General features: G+C 31.3%; 2 protein-coding genes across 8 annotated transcripts in view; one reads left to right on the top strand and one right to left on the bottom strand.

The window, feature by feature from the left end:
* LOC122520803 (angiogenic factor with G patch and FHA domains 1) overlaps positions 1-9514 on the bottom strand; it is a 32448-nt gene extending 22934 nt beyond the window's left edge. For 2 of the 4 annotated variants that reach the window (XM_043641106.1, XM_043641082.1), the window contains exons 1-8: positions 9370-9495; positions 8918-9140; positions 8595-8834; positions 8353-8517; positions 7961-8117; positions 7632-7792; positions 7098-7540; positions 6923-7022 (exon numbers count right to left, since the gene is read on the bottom strand). In XM_043641106.1, coding sequence (XP_043497041.1) covers positions 6923-7022; positions 7098-7540; positions 7632-7792; positions 7961-8117; positions 8353-8517; positions 8595-8834; positions 8918-9100 — 1449 coding nt within the window. In that variant the 5' untranslated portion in view covers positions 9101-9140; positions 9370-9495. Of the gene's footprint in view, positions 1-6922; positions 7023-7097; positions 7541-7631; positions 7793-7960; positions 8118-8352; positions 8518-8594; positions 8835-8917; positions 9141-9296 lie in introns of all 4 variants that reach the window. The other 2 variants (XM_043641098.1, XM_043641089.1) reach the window with 2 other exon arrangements.
* Positions 9515-9532: 18 nt separating this feature from the next.
* LOC122520781 (dnaJ homolog subfamily C member 13) lies at positions 9533-19546 on the top strand. 4 transcript variants are annotated; one of them, XM_043641044.1, is made up of 18 exons: positions 9533-9901; positions 10263-10530; positions 10826-11671; positions 12053-12421; positions 12549-12959; positions 13069-13634; positions 13733-14648; positions 14719-15075; positions 15145-15336; positions 15445-15957; positions 16088-16666; positions 16752-17181; positions 17270-17552; positions 17636-17849; positions 18004-18189; positions 18272-18412; positions 18503-18743; positions 18833-19546. In XM_043641044.1, the coding sequence occupies exons 1-18, from the start codon at positions 9834-9836 to the stop codon at positions 18943-18945; spliced, it is 6693 nt and encodes a 2230-aa protein (XP_043496979.1). In that variant the 5' UTR covers positions 9533-9833; the 3' UTR covers positions 18946-19546. The 4 variants fall into 4 exon arrangements, with proteins under 4 accessions (XP_043496979.1, XP_043496996.1, XP_043496987.1 ...); XM_043641052.1 differs by lacking the exons at positions 9533-9901; positions 10263-10530 and adding an exon at positions 11755-11834 and having other exon boundaries at positions 11586-11671; positions 11978-12421; XM_043641069.1 differs by lacking the exons at positions 9533-9901; positions 10263-10530; positions 10826-11671 and adding an exon at positions 11824-11916 and having other exon boundaries at positions 11978-12421.
* Positions 19547-21405: the final 1859 nt, after the last annotated feature.

Here is a 21405-nt window from a genome sequence, read left to right as displayed (position 1 = left end):
AATGATAATAATCTAATTTATAATACAAATTTTTTAAATAATCAATTTTATTCCTTTTAATATTACGAATAAACAAGTCGTTATATATTAACCCCAAGGATTCATATATGAAAGACAAGGGGTGGACGTGGGGGTGAGGGATCCTAATGAGCAAATGAAAGAAATAAAAGATCCTTTTTTTTTATTCTTTTTTTTTTTGTGGAGAGCAAAGAAGACAGGGTTAACGCATATCCGATTATCTATATATCGGCGGATCGTTTAATTAGTTTGGCCTGTCTCGACATACGTTCGACCACAGTCGGTGCGTCATGTACTGCTGGCGCGTTGTAATTAATAGATATCTCTCTCTCTCTCTCTCTCTCTCTCTCTCTCACTCACTCACTCACTCTCTCACTCTCTCTCGTACTAACCTTACCACCCATTCCCTCTCTCATTGTACATATTTGTGTGTCGGGTTCGGGCGATTGTTCGCGCAACGTGCGCTATGCGGAACGTGTACGCACACCTCGTCTAGACCGATCGACCGGGGGTTTGCTGCTCCTACTCCTGGATCGTATATTCCTAGTTAGTTAACGTTATGTGTAGCCGATGGTGTACACGTACGGGGCGGCGGCGGCGGCGGCAGCGGCTATGGATGGAACAGACGAACGAACGGACGGAAGGACGGATGGATGGATGGATGGACGGACGGATGGATGGACGGACGGACGGACGGACAGATAGACGGACGTTAAATCGAGACACGGTTATGCGCGCACGTGTGCGCTTACCCTCTTGTGTACACAAAACATTATACATCCGCGTTCTGTCTCCACTTCCACCCCTTCCACCCCCCGTCACGCCATGCAGCTCCTCCTCCGCCTCCTCCTTCTTCCCCCTCTCCTTTTCATCCTACTCTCTGACCACTGCGAATCTATGTTCCTACCACACCACACCATCATCACTATCAACACACCACCGTTTCATTTTCTTCTATCGCTTTGTTGCACCAATCGAAAGAATAAAAATACTTTGTCCCCTTCTATTCAGACCTATGCACTTATCTCAGCATGAAACGATAAGGATGAATAAACATTTTTATCCCGAGTGGCCTTATTTATCAAGATTAATATATATATATATATATATGTATATATGTGTCTTCTAAGGAAATGATCTATCTGGAAAATTGATCCGGTAGAATCCGGTTATGATCTAACGAACGTTTAACCACGCCGACACGTTTGACGTATCTCTTTTCTGTTTTTCTTGTTTTCTTTTTCTCACTATCTCGAAATAATACAATTATTGCTCGCAGATTCTTTCGATTTATTTTATGAAATTTTGATTCTGCGCTTTAAGATCAAAGTAATCGTTCGTAAAGGATTATCCAATTTTTGAACAAACAATGTTAACACTATTTTCAATCATTTCGTCTTCTCTCCTTTTTTCTCTTTCTCTCTTTTTCTCTCTTCGAAGAATAAGATTGGAATAAGAAGATTGGAACAAAGAAATGACACGGTAATCTTGTATCCACGGTTAGTCAGCGGATCGTCGTCTAGACGTTAGAGACGCTCGTGTTGGATTTATTTGTGACTGTGGATTCCCACCTGTTGCCTCCCGCACCCCTTTAGAATAGCTTGACAACGAAGAATCTTCTCTCTCTCTCTATATATATATATATCTACCCATCTTTCTCTTCTTTTTCATTAAATACGAACGTTCTTTCACTTTCTTTTTTCCCCTATAGTCGTTCTATTTTTTATATTACAAAAAATCGAATTATTCTAGAAGAAAATGATCCTCGAAAAAAATAATAATGATAATAAATATAAACATCTATGCCAAATTAAATTAATTATTAAAAGAAACGTGTTCTATGTAGTAAAGTTATAAGAACGATCGCTATAATGTTATAGCGTTGTTAAACTTGTGTATGCACTAATTTTTAGACGTGAAATTAATTGATTTTTTAATTATCTATCCTTCTTTGACTTTCAAAATTCGTTTGCAAAAGATAAAAATGACCCGTGGACTGATAAGAGAAATTGGACGACGCTGTTATAAAGAAAAAGAAAATACATAGATCGATCATTTGTTGATTCTTTACGAATACATTGAAGAAAAGATATTTTTTAGCATAATAAATACTTTTTCGACTAACAATAAATTTTAAGAAAATTGAAAATATAATTTTATCTTGTGCAAAGGAATATAAATTCGTTCGAGAAATTTTTGATAATTTGACTGGCTGCGAAATGATAGAAAATTAGAATACAAAATTTTGATACACACTCGTTAATTGGTCGGTCTTCTATTGATCACGTTTTATAATTAAAATATTGAAATGCACAAAGTTATATTTGACAAAGAAATAAATTCAATTTAAAACGTCTTACCGTTAGTTTACTCTCGGCAAGATTACGAACGAAAAGAACTTTCGTCGCTGACCTTCTCAAGACAACTGAAATGATCTAACTATTTCTAAACATCTGTTTACTTTTTTCTCCCGAGTTAAATGTAAACACTTGAGACAGTTACAGTTCGGCCGTCCTATCGTAAACAAGTCGAATTCAATACGCGTGTGCCTCGTAAGAATATTATTCAATTTAATATTTCAACGATTTTAAATGAATTATTTATAATTATTAATTGTTAATTATTATCGCAAGCTCATTTATCTTTCTCTCACCGTTTTCTATTAATTTCTTATCAAATCAAAAGAGTGAATTTTTCATAAACAGCCGATTTATTTTCGAAATTTTATTTAATATTTAATCCGATCATTATAATAATTACGTAGATTTTTTTCTCGTAGTATTACTTGAACTCCTCATCATCGTCGTTGATGATAAGAAAATCAAACGAAAATTTATTTTAAACAACAGATTAATCGTCCAAAAGTTTATTAAAAATATATAAAACGAATATAAATCTATAAATATATTTTTGTTTTTTTACAAACTTTCCAAACAAACCAATACGTCTCCACTTCATATGATATCTCAAAAATAAGTATCCCCCACAAATGCGTTAAAGCAAAGTTTAAGTTTCAATTTAATAAATCCGAAATCAATCGATATTATCAAATTAATTTCTTTAATGAAAAATAATAATAAAAAAGAAAGAAAAAAAAAATCTTGCGATTTAATCGTACACATATATATTTAAACGACGATCTTACTTTGTCGAACGAACAACGTAACAAAATTTTAAAAGAAGACAATGAGCGCGTTTTAGCCTCAGGGTAAGAGGAAAGAGAAATACAGAGATGAATCTTCCACGAGTATCCTTGCATATCATCCATAACTATACTCGAGGTCCTCTTTTCTCTCTCTCTCTCTCTCTCTCTCTCTCTCTCTCTCTCTCTCTCTCTTTCTCTTTCGTTTTCTCTCTCTTGTGGCATTATGTAATATCGAAACGACCTTGCATTTCATCGTACCGCCCGCGGCAGGGCTTTCCATGGATGCATAGTCATTGACTTCCGTTGAGTTCTCCAGACCCTTCCTCTTTCCTGCCCTTCTGGGACTCTTTTCTTCTTTTTCCTCTTCCTTCCTTCTCTCTTTCTTTCTTTCTCTTTCTTGTTTTGCTTTCTTTCTTTCTTTCCTCCTTTCTTTCTTTCTTGCACTCGCCAAAAGAAAAGGAAGAACGATCCAATGGAAAGTGAGAAAGACCGAAGAAGAAGAAGAAGGCAATGCTTGATGTACACCAGCAACAGGTTCGGCCGAGAAATAAAGTCGCCTTGTCAAGATCCACACTCTTCTTCTCTTTCTCTATTCCTTCTTCTTTCTCATTCTTACCAATCCTTACTACACACACGCCTCTTTTATTCACATCTATTTGTTTACTTCTTGTTTGTTGGTTTGTTTCTTTTTTTCTTTTCTATACGAAATACGTTGAGCAGCAAATCGTAAATATCGTCGTTGCATTTAAATTTCGATTGATTTTACGATTTAATTCGTAGATATTTTTCAATAACGAAATTTAAAACGTTTCTCATATTAATAATTATCTTTTTTATTTTTTTTTTGTATATATTACGTTAAATTATTTATATTATACGATATCGACCGAGAAAACAAAATTATTTCTTTTATATAAAATCGAAAGATGAAATCGTTATTTTAAAACGAAAATTATTTATCCCTGCCTATTACAAAAATAAATAGATATAAATAAAAATAAAGAAAGAGAGAGAGAGAGAGAGAAAAAAGAAAGAAATTTTATGGAAGCACCAAGGTACGGATTCATTGTTTTCGTTGAAATACTTTAGATTATTTACAACGTCATTAATCAAGCACCTTTTCCAAGATTCAAGCTGTAAAATGCCGAGGCAATATAGAAGTGGATGTAAATCGTAAAAAAGGGTGCTATCGAAGATAGAAACGACACTTTCAACGTCCTATCGGATACTGCACGTAAATGTCTATAAAATGAAATTGTTGTAGTTAACGAATGCAGTCTCGAATCAGATCTACTATTCGTTACGAAAGATATATTTATATATATATTCGATTCAATTCTAATACAATTTATTTTATTAAATACATAAAAATAAACTTATTTTTTTATTGAATTAATTCTAAATATCGTTTCATTGTTTAATTTTGAAATATATTTAAAAAAAAATAAAATAAATACAATTTATTGCATTAGAATATTTTGAATATTTGTTAATATTAAGTATTATATTAAAATTCGAATATCAAAAAATATAATTAAAAAAATTAGCTAACTCGATGATACTTAAAATAATTAAATGAACGATTCAAAAAGTTCCCCCCCCCCGATTCCAATAGAAATTTCTTTTTCTTATTTGTTAATGTCGCTTACTATGGAGACTATAAAGAGAAAAAAAAAATTTGTTTTTCAACCGAAGCACTCAAATAAATGAACCCTTCAAGGAAATACCGAGGAAAGTGTTGCCCTTTTCTGTTAAGGGCGATCTCTTCTCCCTTTTCACGATTTTATACTTTATCGCGTCTTCTCGTAGTTTACTGGCAATCGTTATTCCTCGGCTTTACAATGTCCGCTTTACGGTTTTCCTGAAGGAACACAAACTCTTCCCAAGAAGATCTTATTCACCTCTTCTTCTTTCAAAGAGTTACTTCTTCCTACATTTTCCGTTTACGATTTAGGTCAGAATTGTGCGAAATGCATTCGCGAATTCGTTTTCGTCTTATTACTCGATAAATAAAATGCAATTGTTGGTTTATGATAAATATATAAGTAAAGTCCCTTATATATGTAAAAACGAAAATACATCTTTGTCTAATTTGTCTAATAAAAAGAAAGAAAAAAAACAAAAATTGCGATTAAAGAAGAAAAAAAATGGTTAAAAAGACATTATTAATTCGATTAAATTACGTTTCTTCGTAACTCCAATCTCTTTGATGGTTTTTAATTTAAAGAGAAAAAAGAAAAATTTTTTTTTTTTAATTTTATTCTAAAGTACAACGGCACATCGTCAAACTCTCGATCTCGCGAATGAACGACGAAAAAGAAAAGAATGCGACGACGAGGCGACAAGCTAAAAATACATTCTCTCATTTATATGCCCGACCTACTGTGTTGTACATCTTCGATCGTCTTAAGGATCCACTGAGTTTTACGAGCAAATAAGAGGACAAAAAAAAGAAGAAAAGAAGAAGGAGGTGGGAGACAGAGAAAATACCGGTACTTTTATTCGTCGTCTCGAATAAACAAAAGTTTTCGTACATAATAACGTTGTTGATAAAAGATCAAATCGAAGAAACCTTCAAAATATGCAAAAACAAAAATCAACAAAATTAGGTTCGCGATCATGACGTTCAAGAGATAGAAGAGAGAAAAAGAGAAAAAAATATACAACTTTTCATCCTTTAATTCACATTCTTTCCATCGAGTAACCAGTTAAATTCTGCCGACGAAGAGTAAGCAAGCAAGCGAATCAGAGAAAAAGAGAGAGAGAGAGAGAAAGAGACAGAAAAAGAGATGGTCGGGGTGCAATAGAGCATACGATGCGTCTAGACAAAATAATGATTTGGATTTCAATACATTTGCATTCATTTCCAGAGTCCCTCTCAACACTACCGTTCGTCCCTTTAACATCAGGCACTCACTTTCTCTCTCTCACCTTACAGAGAGAGTAGTGTGTGTATGTGTGTGAGATAATTCTCTTTCCTCTTCCACCCTCTCTCTTTCCTGCACCTATTCTATACGTTTCACAGGAGTTACGCTCGTTATCATACGAATGCTTTGCTTGTACCGTCGGAACTCGTTTTGCTGCCGTCGTCATTGGCACCGTTGCCGTCATAGTCATCCTTGTCGGAGGAGGAAAAAATAGAGATAGATAGGGAGAAAGAGAAAGAGAACAAATATACAGTTCAAATTAAATTTGATCTACAAATGTGATGAGGATACATGACCGAAGGAGCGAATTTTTGTATTAAGAAATTAGATCATAGCTTTTGCATTTGCGGATTTTACATCAGGGGAAACATTAAATTGTTATTTATGTTTAACATACTGACCTATATTCGTTTTTAATTATCTATCATATTCCATAGGGATAAGAGTATAATTTCCTTTTTTTTCTAGGTTTCTCTCTTAACACGTTGGCTGCCTTGTCAAATATTTAATTATGAATTAAAATGAAATAAATATCGACAACTAAAATATTTTAAATATCATAGCTAATTGAACAGTATCATGAATTAAGAAATTTACTATTGGATACTTATACATTTTTTATTTAAAATATATATATTATATTAGAAAAGTTAAGTATGATTTTGTGACTTCCTGAGAACATCTTGCAAATCTAAAGTGTCAGTCAACGTGTTAAATTAAAGTAGTGTCGCTAGTACTATTTATTTTCAGATTATTTATTCTTACGCTTATCTCTTGTTAATTTACCCCACTATTTTATGATTCAATTTATTCAAAAAGTAAAAAGACTCACCGGTTCGGTTCTACCATCGCCATCTTTCCCTAAAGAACGACCTTCGGACCATCCCATTTTAGATAGTAACTTGAATCCTCGATTATCTTTTGCTATCGATCTGTGATAAAAATACGCAAATAAGAATGATATTATTAATTCATAATTTAATGTAACATTTAATCGTCTCACTCACGTTTCGATAGAGCTTTGTTCAGTCTTGGCATGATGATTTGATGAACCAACACGCTGTCTACGAGCTTGAGCTCTATCCTGATAACCGGTTGCTAATTGACTGGCAGACGCAGCATTATCTTTTTCTACTCCAAATTTTGTTTTTAATCTTCTTAATTCTTGCTTATGAATATTCTTTCTCGAAAATACATTTTCTTCTGTATTTGCATTGTGTTGAACTAATCCTGGTTCGCAGTGACCGCATGTTTCATTTCCGTTATGTATATGACATAACAGTTTTGTATTACCCACTTGAATTATTGAACCATGTACTATCTCATATGACTCTGACTCTTGTTTAGCCACAGACAATCTTTTCCCATTTAAATATGTACCATTCCTCGATCCTGAATCTACTATCCAATAAGAATTCGTTTTCTCATTGTAGAGGAATCGTGCGTGATACTAAAATTATTTATCATTTCATAAATATTATATAATCGGATTGTTATCTTGTTTGTTTAAAATAATATTTCAAATCTTACTTATTACGTACCTTACTAACATTTATATCTGGTATTATAACAGAATGATCTCCTTCTTTACCCATTGAACCACCTGTGTATGCTACGAGGAAGAGCGAGCCAACTTTTAATTTTGGAAGGCTTGTTTCTTTGACTATGATTCTCATACATGGTGGATACGTCTTTGCTATATCTGTGTGAAAAAAAAAAATTTATATTAATATATAATTATTTATTACTACATATTTTTTGAATGATAAATTTTTGAGAATAAAATTATTATTTGTATCTTAGTAAATATATTTAAACGTAATACGAAAATCGATAAAATAAAAAATAAAAAAACTAATAATAATTCAACCTTGTTCTTCCTCATTTTCAATCTCACTATTAGTGGACAATTCTGGTGTAATGTTACAAGAGCTCTGTTCACTATCGCTGTCCGAGCATTCACCCTCTTCAGACTCATCTCTTAACTTCTCTCCATCTTGAGCGAGCTTGCGTTTTTTCACCGTATCCTACAAGAGAGATATGTGTGCATATTAAAAGCTTAAGATAATTACCTAGAGCATGACGTCTGTATCTTTCAATTTTTATATTTGAAAGTCCACTTATTAACTCATTTATCTCATCCGAAACCTGAAACCGAATAAAAATCAAATATATACAGCAGATGGTAACTTTTACATTTTTACAATTTTTACTCTCTCATATTGTTGTATCTATATCATTGTTATTAAATTATTTATTAACCTTGTTTGCCTTTTTGCTATCTGATTTTTCTTCCGTTTTGATTTCTTGGGAATGTGCAATATTATTCTCAACTGCATGCGCATGACTGTGAAACTTGTACGTTTTACTGCTTTCATCGTAATAATAATATATTCCATAATTTCCATCATAATAAAGTCCTTGTTTCTATAAAATATATATTTAATATATATTAATTCCTATGTAATTAACTATTAATATGACTTTATATAATAATAACTAACAGCGTCATAATAATATCCTGTACTATAATCGTAATATAATCCAGAAGTTTCCTCATATACAAAACCATTCTGCAATAAAGCAGATTCTGCTACTTGCTTTACTTGCTCAACAAGAGTATTTGATTTTGTATTATTACTTAGATCCCAATTTAATGTTAAAGATTTGTTTTCGCATTCTAAAGGATCTGTTTGAGTACCATATTCTATAAAACTCTTATTCCGCATTTGATTTCGATTTTTCTATAAAAAAAACAATATTAGTAAGTAAGCGATAACTAATTAGATAGATTACTTTTAAGATGCTATCATTATGTTACGCATACCTGTTCTTGTAATTTATTACGTAATTTTTTTATCTTTTTACGTTGCCACTTGATATTCTCACGCATTTTACGTATAAGTTGTAATACATGTGGTAAGGATTGCAATTCTTCATCTAAATCTTCTCCAAAATCAGATTTTATTTCTCCTTCATCGCTTTCACTTTGCATACCATGCTCCATCATCCTTTTCTCTTTTTCTTCACCGCAATAAAAATCAGATATACTGCAGACAAAGTCTTATAAAATTACAATTATACGAGTATAAATATTATTTTCTAATAATAAAATCACTAAGAGCAATGCTTAATGTTATAATGTCAAAATAAACGATAATAATAAAATCATTTCAAAATCAAATGCAATTTGCTTGGATATTTACTTAAATTAATTAATAATAAAACCGGACAAATAAATATTATTTCCTAATAATAAAAATTAAGAGCAGTATTTACAAATCTTGTATAAAGTTGAAATAAACGATAACAATAAGATGTTTTTAGAATCAAATGCAATTCGTTCGCATATTTACTTTAACTTGGTTAACAGTGAATCTGGACGAATTTTAATGGAACATATGTAGCGACATCTAGAAACAGCTGTTTGTTACACCCCTGATTCAAGATGGCTGCTCCCAGGCCAACGGAAGTCTTGAGAATGACATTTGTTTGTTGAAAGCGCAAGAGAACGCGTTAAGATTTCATTAGTTCGCGCAGTTTAATTATTATCAATAATTACTGAAATTTAATTGACCTTACGTGTTGCACATCCGTATTATAGTATAAAGACTCACATACGATTTTTTTATTCCTTTTGCGAATGTTCTCTAATACTACTTGGCAGATGCAAGTATTGGGCAGTGTTTTGTTAAAATATTATTTAAAACTGTATCTTTGTTGCATCTTCAGGACATGAGACAATGATGCCACTAAAGGATAACCAGGATGTTGCATGCTTTCTGGTCACCAAACACTCATGGAAGGGAAAGTAAGTCTATAGTAGAATTTAGATTGTTAGATTTATTTTCTATTATTTCGTAGAGATTGTTTTCAATATTCATTCTTTCAATTAAATTATATGACAGTGTAGACAAATTATTTTTTACAATCCATTTTACAAAACTTTGTCAGCACGTATATTTTGTACATTATATCTATTCTATCATATTCAGATAAGGTAACATTTTATAAAATGTTAACTATGTTATTAATATTTAAATATTTGACAAAAATTATACGATATAATAATGTTTAATTGATGAAACTATTGAAAGATTATATTTTTGAATGTTTAACTTCTTTTAATTGGAAATTCATATAAATATAAATTATTATAAAATTTATATTAGGTACAAACGTATTTTTTCCATTGGATCCATGGGTATTACGACATATAATCCTGGGACCTTAGAGGTCACTAATAAATGGGAATACTCTGATTTTATTAGTGTACAACCTACAAACAAGCATCAGTTGGGTTCCTATGAATTTAGTATAACTATGCGCAAAGAACGTAAAGTTGATACAATGAAATTTAGTTCTGAACATAGAGCACATTTGTTAACAGAAGCACTCAAATATAGAAATCAGTTTGCAGAGAAATCAAAAGAAATTCTGGTGAGTCATCGGTTCTATATGTGTTTTCCTATACTTTAGCCATATGGTCATTGATATACCTACGTATGAGATAGTATCATTTACTATCAGTTTTTTATCATTGTGAATACATACATAAGTATATACATACATACAATTTTTTCCATGAACATACATTACTCACCCTGTTATATTAATATGTGATGTTTTATATAGCGAAAATTAAAGATTTCCAAATGGCATACTATAATTAATAAAAATTACAATTGAATATTAATAAACTTACTTAGTAGTGAGATATCTTCCTTATTTATAGAGATATCAAGCTTATAAATGTCATTGGTCCGATACAAGATTACCAGTAGTATTAGAAGTAACTCCATACAGTCTTGATCAACTGGATCCTGCAACGAATATGGTACTCTCCAGTTATTGTTATAAAGATTTTGAAGGCATTGCAACGATGAAAGATTATCCTAATGGATTTGTGATTGTTTGTGGTGGATTTGGACGTTTACATCTTTTTGCATCTATTCATATGGAGGAAATAAAAAAGAAGCTATTGGAATCAGCAATAAATAATTTAGGAATTAATATAAAAGTCTTAAAGGAACCAATAAAATTAGATGATTTTATTGCACAAAGATTAGGGAAATTTAGTAATGATGAACATATTACAAGTGGTTCAGAATTTACTGTTCATAAAATTTCACCCAGACATTCAGAACCACAAAAAAGAACGCTTTGTCTTTCCGATAGTTGTTTATTGGAAAGGGACCCACAGACATATAATATTTGTACACTAAGACCACTGTCAGATATTTTTGCCCTTATTCGTGATAATGCAAATCCACAATTATTTACGATACAATATTTAAATGGACAAACAAGAAGTTATACTGCAACAGACAGAGATTCTTTGTTAGCTTCGTTACTTGACGGTGTAAGAGCATCTGGAAATAGAGACGCTCATGTAAGAATGTATCCAATTGCAAGGGGAAAGAGGCTAGGACCTCTTAATTTACCCGTTGATGAAGAAGTAGAAATATCTCATGTTAAATTTTTACAACAACCACCAGGAGGACGTACTTTTGCAGAAATTCTGGAAAGATTTAATGCCAATATACCATATAGTGGTCTCAATTATTCGATTACTCAAGATGTAAGAGAACATTCATATTGATAATTATAATTAAGATATTTCTCAGTAAACAGTTTGTCTTAATATTTAAACTAACAATATAGGCCTACAGTACATTGAAGCGGTTACAATTGATCAAGACGGAAATATCTCGGAACCTATGCCTATATCAATAATGACATGGGTACTAAATAATTTGTAATGGGAAACTGCTATTACTAGAAACATAAATATCTCTGTGACATCATTAAAAAAATTGAACTGAGGTATTTCTGTCTGATATCAACATAGAAAACATGCAAACTGAGATTTTTTCCCTTTGTTCAGGATGGTACACCGCTTGAATGGACTGTACCAAGCTTACAGCTTCAACTGTACAGTGTGATGAATAACTACTTACAGGGACTTTTTACTGAGAATAAAGAGAAAATTATACTTGCTGCCTTAAGCACATTAGTCAATAAAGAACTAGAAGGGAATGATGAGATCGAAGCACAGTTTCATGCCATACGAAGATTGGTAGCAAGTAAAGTTGGATTCAATGCGTTCACCTCTTTACCTGGATTTAGAGAAGCTATCGGTAATAGAGTTGTAAAGGCATTAAAAAGACAAGATTGTGGCGTTACGCAGGCTGCTATAGATTGCATATGTGCACTTATGCAACCAATGCACGATGATTGTGACCTAAGGCAAGAACAATTAAACAAAAGCAGTCTTCTTAGTAGTAACAAATTTTTAGAAAGTTTACTTGAAATGTGGATTAATCATATTGTAAGTACTCCAATATATATGTATATATTTATATATAAAATATATATACATATATATATATGTTATGTACCTTGTTTAGTCTTGAAATTTAAAAAGAAACTTCAAGTATATACTTTGAACATTTCAGAATCATGGCACTGGTGCTTTAGTAGTTTCTGCCATGCTTGATCTATTAACTTTTGCATTATGTGTACCATACAGTGAAACCACGGATGGCAAACATTTTGACAACCTTTTAGAAATGGTTGCAGCAAGGGGTAGATCACTTTTCAAATTATTCCAACATCCATCATTGGCTATTGTAAAAGGGGCTGGTTTGATAATGAGAGCGATCATAGAAGAAGGTGCACCTGAAGTGGCTGCAAAAATGCAAGAATTAGCTCTTGCCGAAGGAGCTTTACCAAGGCACCTTTTATATAGCCTCTTTACTATTGGCAATGACAGTAGACTTCTAACGCATAGACAACTATGTAGACATTTAGTAGGATTATGGGTGACAGGACATCCTACTGCTATGGGATTATTAAAACGAATTATGGTAAAACTATTATCTTATTATAATTAAAGCAATTACTAACTTTTGTATTTGCTTTCATGCATTTATATTGTTTACAAAACTTATATTATTTATATATTATCTTGTATAGCCCGTTGGTTTGCTAAATTATTTAGACTCCAGCGAAAAAGTTCCTGATTCATTCCTCGAAGAAGAAAGATTAAATAATCGTGATAATTTAAAAATAGCAATAGACCATGCATCGAAAAATAAAAAAAGTCCGCAGTGGATTATGATCGAGCGTCAAATGCGATTAGTTGAGAAGCATGTGGAACATGCTCTTCAGCACTGGGGTGCACGTGTCGGTATAGAAAGACGAGAAAAGATCAAAGAACGTCCAATAGTCTTAAGAAAACGCAGAGAAAGAATTAAGTCTGAAGCAAACTGGAAATTGTTTTATTATAAATTCAATCAAGATCATTCGTTACCTAATTTAATATGGAATCATAAAACAAGAGAAGAATTAAGAACTGCTCTCGATCATGAAATACGTGCATTTACCTCGGATAAAGAATTAGCAGGTGGAACCTTGATTGCATGGAATTACAGAGAATTCGAAGTGCAATATCAGTGCCTATCAGATGAAGTCAAAATTGGAGATTATTACTTGAGGCTGTTACTAGAAAAAGATAGCCCAGACAGTCCAATTCGAAAATCGTATGTAAATAAATATACAAAAATAATGTATTAAGATGTTTTTCAAATGTAAGATTATATAGCAATAAAATATATATTAACTTATTTTATTTTTATAGGTATGAATTTTTTAATGACTTATACCATAGATTCTTATTAACAACAAAAGTCGAAATGAAGTGCCTTTGCTTGCAAGCAATGACTATAGTGTATGGACGATATTACGAAGATATTGGACCATTCTCAGACACAAAATATATAGTAGGAATGTTGGATCGATGCACCGATAGGATGGAGCGAGATCGATTAGTTATGTTCATAAAGAAACTCATTCTACACAGAAGAAACGTTAAAGAAATAATGGATCAGAATGGAGTACGATCGCTCGTAGATCTTTTAACATTAGCACATTTACATACTTCTCGTGCTGTGGTACCCACGCAAACTAATGTCATAGAAGCAGGTCCACAACAAGAGAGGATAATGGAAAAAGAATGGTATTATAATGATGGTGACACGCGTAAGGGTCCCATAAGTTTAAAAGATCTAAAAGATTTGTATACGACAAATAAGATAACTTATAAAACAAAGGTTTGGGCACAAGGATTGGATGGATGGAGAATGATATCTCAAGTACCACAATTGAAGTGGACTTTAGTTGCAAGAGGAATGCCAGTAATCAATGAAAGTGAATTAGCAACTTTGATTTTAAATATTTTAATTAAAATGTGCGAATACTTTCCAAGTAGAGATGCGGACGATGCTGTGATTAGGCCGTTGCCACGTGTTAAACGTCTTTTGTCGGATCTTCAATGTTTACCACATATTGTACAACTCTTACTAACCTTTGATCCCGTCTTGGTCGAAAGAGTCGCTACATTATTATGCGAAATAATGCGCGACAATGCAGATGTCTCTAAAATTTATCTCACCGGTGTCTTTTATTTTATATTGATGTACACTGGTTCCAATGTTCTACCTATAGCAAGATTTTTACAATTGACACACACTAAACAGGCTTTTAGAAGCGATGATGTATGTTTAATGATCATATTATCACAATCACTTTTTTCAATCTTAATGTACATTATAATCATATTTCTAGAACATATCTTCCGATATTATGCAACGAAGCATTCTTGGCCAACTTTTACCTGATGCCATGGTCAGCTATTTAGAAAATCATGGTGCAGAGAAATTTGCACAAATATTTCTAGGTGATTTTGATACTCCCGAAGCAATTTGGAATGCTGAAATGAGAAGAATGCTTATTGAAAAAATAGCCGCACATATTGCCGATTTTACTCCGAAATTAAGAAGCCATACAATGGCCAAGTATCAATACATAGCTATACCTGCTGTGAGGTATCCACAATTGGAAAATGAATTATTTTGTCAAATATTTTATCTTCGACATCTATGCGATACTGTCAAATTTCCTCAATGGCCTATACCTGAGCCTGTAAGTCGAGATTATGCATTTCTTTACATTATATTGTGATACATATACTATCTATTACTACTGATACAGGTACAATTATTAAAAGATGTATTGGATGCGTGGAAAAAAGAGGTAGAGAAAAAACCGCCCTTAATGACAGTCGATGATGCTTATAAAGTATTAGGTCTGCCTGTTGGAGAACAACACAATGAAGCAAACGTTAGGAAATCATATTATAAATTAGCTCAAATATATCATCCAGATAAAAATCCTCAAGGCAGGGTAAATACATATTTCTAGCATTAAAAAGTATGGTTTCTATAAGAATCAAAACTGTACGGTATATAATATATATATATATACATATATACATATATTTGTTTGCTTTAGGATAAATTTGAGGCAGTTAATCAGGCATATGAATTTTTATGTAGTCGCAGTTGTTGGACTATCGACGGCCCGAATCCTGATAATATAGTACTTATTTTGAGAACACAAAGTATTCTTTTTCATAGGTATTCAGAAGAACTTAGGCCATATAAATATGCTGGTTATCCTCAGTTAATTAAAACGATCAAATTAGAAACAGACGATGAACGTTTATTTTCAAAGTCTGCACCATTATTGGCTGCTGCTAGTGAACTTGCATATCATACGGTTCATTGTTCTGCTTTAAACGCGGAAGAATTACGAAGGGAAGGTGGTTTAGAGGTTTTACTTGATGCCTATACTCGATGTGTTTCGGTTTTGAACAAATCAAGTAAACCCAATGATATTGCGGTACAAGTATGTATGCACATTACCAAATGTTTTGCTGTTGCTGGCTCATTTAGAGGATGCAGAGATAAAATCATTGAATTACCACAATTGGTTAAAGATTTATGCAGAATATTACATTTCAGAGTAAGTATCTTGATAAATATATTCAAAATTTTAGAATATCTAGTATGATACAGTTTATAAATTATTTTAATATATTTGAATTTAATGATTATAAAATATGATCTAACATTGAACTGAATATTTTTGACAGCATTTGACAAAATTATGTTCGGTTGCTACCGAATGTGTATCATCACTTGCTACAGATAGCATTCTACAAATGCAGCTATTTCAATCTGGTGCTTTGTGGCATTTGTTACTATTTATGTTTAATTACGATTATACATTAGAAGAAGGTGGCGTCGAAAGAACTCAAGATGAAAATAGACAAGAAGTTGCTAATAACTTGGCAAAATTAGCTGTCAAGGCATGCGCTAGACTAGGTGGTTACATGACAGGAGAAAACGAAACACCTACTAATCCTGTCACAGTGGCAGCTTTAGAAAGTCTTTTAACACCTTATCTTGCTCGTCGGCTTAGTGAAGACAAGCCAGAGGAAATATTAAAGACATTAAACTCTAATTGTTCAAACCCCTATTTAATTTGGGATAATGGAACTAGAGCCGAGTTAAACGAATATTTAGAAGTTAAGCGATTAGAAAGATTGAACGGTAATGAAAACTTTGAACATGATTTCAGTGATTTTAAGTACAGTGCTCATGCTGGAGAATTGCTTATTGGTGAAATATTTGTTAAAGTATATAATGAACAGCCAGTCTTTCCTATAGAGGTAAAATTACTGTAATATGATTATTATCTACTATCTCATTCTTTTTTCATATGCTATAATTTATAAGATTTTAATATTTTTTCAGGATCCGAAAAGCTTTACAATAAATTTGCTCGAGTTTCTATCCAAATCATCGGATTATTTAGCTTCTCTTGGAAGTATTACTTTAGGCAAGGAATATAAAGAAAAATTAGAACACGTTGTAATGGCTCTAGAAGCATTGAGAAATGTAATTAAAAATAATCCTGGAATAGAACTACAGTGTATGGGTCATTTCAAATTATTATTTGGATTAGTTAATTGTAACAATTTCAAATTAGTGCAAAAAAGTGCACTTGAAGTAATCAGTAATGTAACTAAAAATCAAGAATGTGTCAGTGATATCGCAGCGAACGAAGTGACAGTACATTTACTATTATGCTTGCACAGTTTAAAGGAGTATCAACTTCTCGCATTAGAAACTTTATATGCACTAATGAGTTCAACAAAGATCGTAAAGGAAGCATTGGCCAAAGGTTGGTGTACACACATTTAAAAACTATACAAAAGTACATAAATATATTAAATGTATATAAATTACTCTTTGATAATGAATATTTTTAGGAGCTGTTGTTTATGTCCTTGATTTATTCTGCAATTCAAGTAATATTCAGGTACGAGAAACAGCGGCTGAACTGCTCGCCAAAATGTCTTCAGATAAATTGGCTGGACCAAAGGTGAAATTAGATCTATCTAAATTTTTACCCAGGTTATTTAGTGAAGCAATTCGTGATGCACCTAAACAATGTGTACACATGTTTGAAACGAAACACGAAAATCCAGAATTGATTTGGGACGATGAATCCAAAGGACGAGTTTCAAGAATTGTTGCAGAATTAAAAGATGAGTATGTTCTATATAATTAAATTATAATATGGATCATTGAAAAAGCTATATACTATTTAATATCTATAATCATTTTTTAAATAGATACTTCGCATTGCAAAGAAGAAATCCTAATGCGATATTGAAGTTACCAGACACGCAAAATAATATTGATGTCACTACAAATGAACCTGTAGTGGGTGGCGTATACCTCAGATTATTTATAGCTAGTCCTGCATGGGCTCTTAGAAAGCCTAAAGAATTTTTAAGCGAACTTATGGACACTATTCTAATATTTATGTCTAAGGAAAAGACTGACGTAAGAATTACAAAATAATTAACTGGAAATAACAAGAATTATTTTATCTTATGTAAAAATCAATGATTAAAATATATAGTTTAGACCACTTTCATTATCATCACCAAATAATATATGAGTGTGCTTATGTGTGTATAATAATATATTTTTTCAGTCGGAAATGTTAGAGCTTACAACACAAGCTTTGGTATGTTTATTACAAGCGCAACCCATGTTAGCAGATCAAGTACCATCGTTAGGCCATATACCACGACTATGCAGACAAATGGCAATGCAGAATAATCAACCTTCTGTATACAAAACAGCAATATTAATATTACATCAATTAGCTACTAGCGAGGTAAATTCATTTGATATTAAAATATAACGATCCTAATTAAAATCATTGTATTATTTATATTTTTTGTTTTCTTTCATTTTAGATTTGTATATCATCTATTTGTCAAACAGAATGTATAAGTCCATTAAAACATGCTATGCAATCCAGACGGGATATGATAGCAATAGCATGCGAAACTTTAAATAGATTATTTTCAACGAATGAGGATAGACTTATCAAACAGGTTTGCTACATTGTTTAAGCATAGATATAAAATATACTTTATAATTAAATAAAAAAATTAAAATAGAGTCTATGTTGAAATTGTATTTAGGCACTGGAAGCTGAAATGGTGCCATATCTCTTAAATATATTGGAGGGTCGATTAGATGCTATCGATAATGCTGCTACGACAAAAGCGCAAATAGTGAAAGCTTTAAAAGCAATGACGAGAAGCTTACTTTTAGGTGAAAAGGTTAATGCTATATTAGAAAAATCTAGTGTCTGGGCAGAATACAAAGATCAACGACATGACTTATTTTTAACAAATGCCTCCAACTCAGGCTTCATAACAGGTGAGATAAGTTTTTGAGATCTGTATTTATATTTAAATATAAATATAAATATAGTTAATAAAAAAATATATTTTTTAATTATTATCCAGCTGGAACACCAGTATCCGCTGGTTATTTAACAGCAGGACCCAGTACAACAATTACCACAGGTCCACCACCGGTTGACAAGGAAGATAGTTTAATTAGAAACGATAGCATCTGATATAGGTAGCATCGAAAGTCGTACAAAAGGCAGTGAGATTATCAATGATAAAATTCCTGTCGGTCTATCTTACTGATATAGAGACTATGTTGTCTGTGATTTTTGGCTATTTAAAGAAAGGAATATATTAATTGAATAATATTCGGTTGAGCTACTTTTTCTCATCGTTACTATTTTTTAAGAGCACGTCATTTATTCACTCTATAAGAGTTAAAAATAATGTATTATTATAATTTACGTAGTTATTTTTAAAATTATTTGTTTAGTCAAACTATGCCAATCCGTATAATTATATCCATTTGTTATATCAAACGTTATTCGAAAATAACTTTCATGCCGTACTTGATAGTCACATAATATGATTTATTTTTATTCTAAGCGAATGTATACTTACTAATGATCGCAAGTTATGATCTTGTATGAAATATTTATTAATAATATTTCTTAGATAATCGCATATCTAGAATTGGAAATATTATTGATGAATAATATTGAAAATATATATGAACAAAAATTTTGGCCTGTCCATTCTTCAAAGTTATCTCTATGCATTTTTAATTATTTGCAGTAAAATCAAAATAAAAAAAAAATTATACAAAAATATTTAAAAAAAAAACATAATCATTTGTAATACAACAATTTCCTCTGTGATACCATTCTAACAATAAAAAGGAAGATTGAAATTCACAGATTATAAAAATACATTTAACGCAATAACATTCCAATAATACGGAAAATGACATATTTTTTTCAGCATTGGTGTAATTAAAAATTTAATTATGTGAATGTAGAATCTATGTTATAAACATAGAAGAAATCATAAATTGACCTAATTTACAGTTATTAGATATTATAAAATATCTATAATACATGATTAATATTTATTTTTACGGCCACTATCACTACATACTACCATCATCGTTATTTGTATTATATATAATATAATATTTGTGTTGAGGTCTTCTTTAACATTTTTTTTACGAAATAGTCGCATTTTAGGCGTTACAAAGTATTCTCGTTATTCCTCATTGTAATTATTTAGATGTCAGCATAAATTTATGCGACATAGATTTATATTATATTTGATTTATAAGTTTTTAAAGTTTAATAACATATTTGATAACTTTCAAAACGAAGTCCAGAAAAAAAAGAAGGAAAAAGAAAAGAAAAAAACCTGAGCATAAACGAGAACACTGCTGTCTATATTCATTTAATACATCTGATGTATGATTGACTTTTTTTTAAGATATTTTTTTTTCTTTTTCTATAAATATAAAAAAAAATGTACATTTTTAACTGTATATCGTAGAACTTATATAAAAAAAAAAGAAAGAAAAAAAAAGATAATCGTTGCATCGCGAAAAAGATATCCCATGTAAAACAAGCCTAACGATTGATTAAAGGAATTTTCCAATTAATAACTGTACATAGTTTTAAGGAAGGATAAAAAATATAAGATTCGTACGGGATATTGTAACTATTGTTCACAGATAAGATGTACTTCTCTCTCTCTTTCTCTCTTTCACTTTCTCTCTCGGCCATGCTACGAATTTTTTCTCACGCGTTGCGAACAGAAAAAACATCTTAACATTAAAGAAAATTTGGAGTTATATATATAATAAATTTTTTATATTATTCTCCAAATATATAACTCCGAGATTGTGCGTACAAAAAGTAAGAGGGATATCTTCTATTGGTGATAAGATCTGCTGTCCGACACATATTCAGACACGATCTCTGTTTCATATCAATTATTAGTATATTGTAATAAAGCGATATATTAAAAAAAAAAAAAAGAAAAGAAAACATGTCCAACATATTTGTCCGTACTTTAAAAGGTACCATATAAAAATACGCGTTACTTATTCATTTGTCATCTAATTAATAACGATCCTATTCTTTACTTCAGATTGATTAGTCGATTTGCGTGGATTATTTAACTTTTCTTTTTATCTCTGAAAAATGAAAACGCAAAGTTCCTCTCGCAATAGCAAAAATGTGCCTAGCTGACGCAGTTCATGTTGTATACATATAGAAATGTTATATCTCTTAAGTATTTAAGATACAATGTTATTGTACGAATAATCGAATTCTTTGTAAACATTTTTTCAGCTTTTTATCTTTTTTATCCTGCATCAATTATTTTGTTGTCTATCTGAACGTAGAATCGACTTTTCAATCTTAATGTTATCGTGAAGAATAAAAAATATTAATCACATCATTAATTAATAAAGGAAAATTTCAGATAGTAGCGCGTATATTATGTGTGTAATGTTATTAAAAATTGCACAATTGAAATTGAAGAAGTACGAAATAAAATTTAAAAGTTAGTTACATTTTTCGTCAATGTATATTTGAGTTATCATGATTAAAAAATATTGTATATATATATGCATATATATATATAAACATAATATTATGAAACATATACACTCACGCTCTCATACACGAAATCATACA

This window comes from Polistes fuscatus, unplaced genomic scaffold (genome assembly GCF_010416935.1).
Source record: "Polistes fuscatus isolate 324 unplaced genomic scaffold, CU_Pfus_HIC Scaffold1, whole genome shotgun sequence".
Lineage (NCBI taxonomy): Eukaryota > Metazoa > Arthropoda > Insecta > Hymenoptera > Vespidae > Polistes > Polistes fuscatus.
The sequence above is the reverse complement of the archived record's forward strand: the minus strand, read 5'-3'. Positions and strand labels throughout refer to the sequence as shown.

Bases quoted from the DNA above. Each gene is read 5' to 3' on its own strand.
- LOC122520781 (XM_043641044.1), top strand. From the start codon at position 9,834: ATGATGCCACTAAAGGATAACCAGGATGTTGCATGCTTTCTGGTCACC. The intron at 11,672-12,052 runs GTAAGAGAACAT...AACTACTTACAG, and splicing joins ATTATTCGATTACTCAAGAT to GGACTTTTTACTGAGAATAA. The intron at 16,667-16,751 runs GTAAAATTACTG...ATATTTTTTCAG, and splicing joins AGCCAGTCTTTCCTATAGAG to GATCCGAAAAGCTTTACAAT.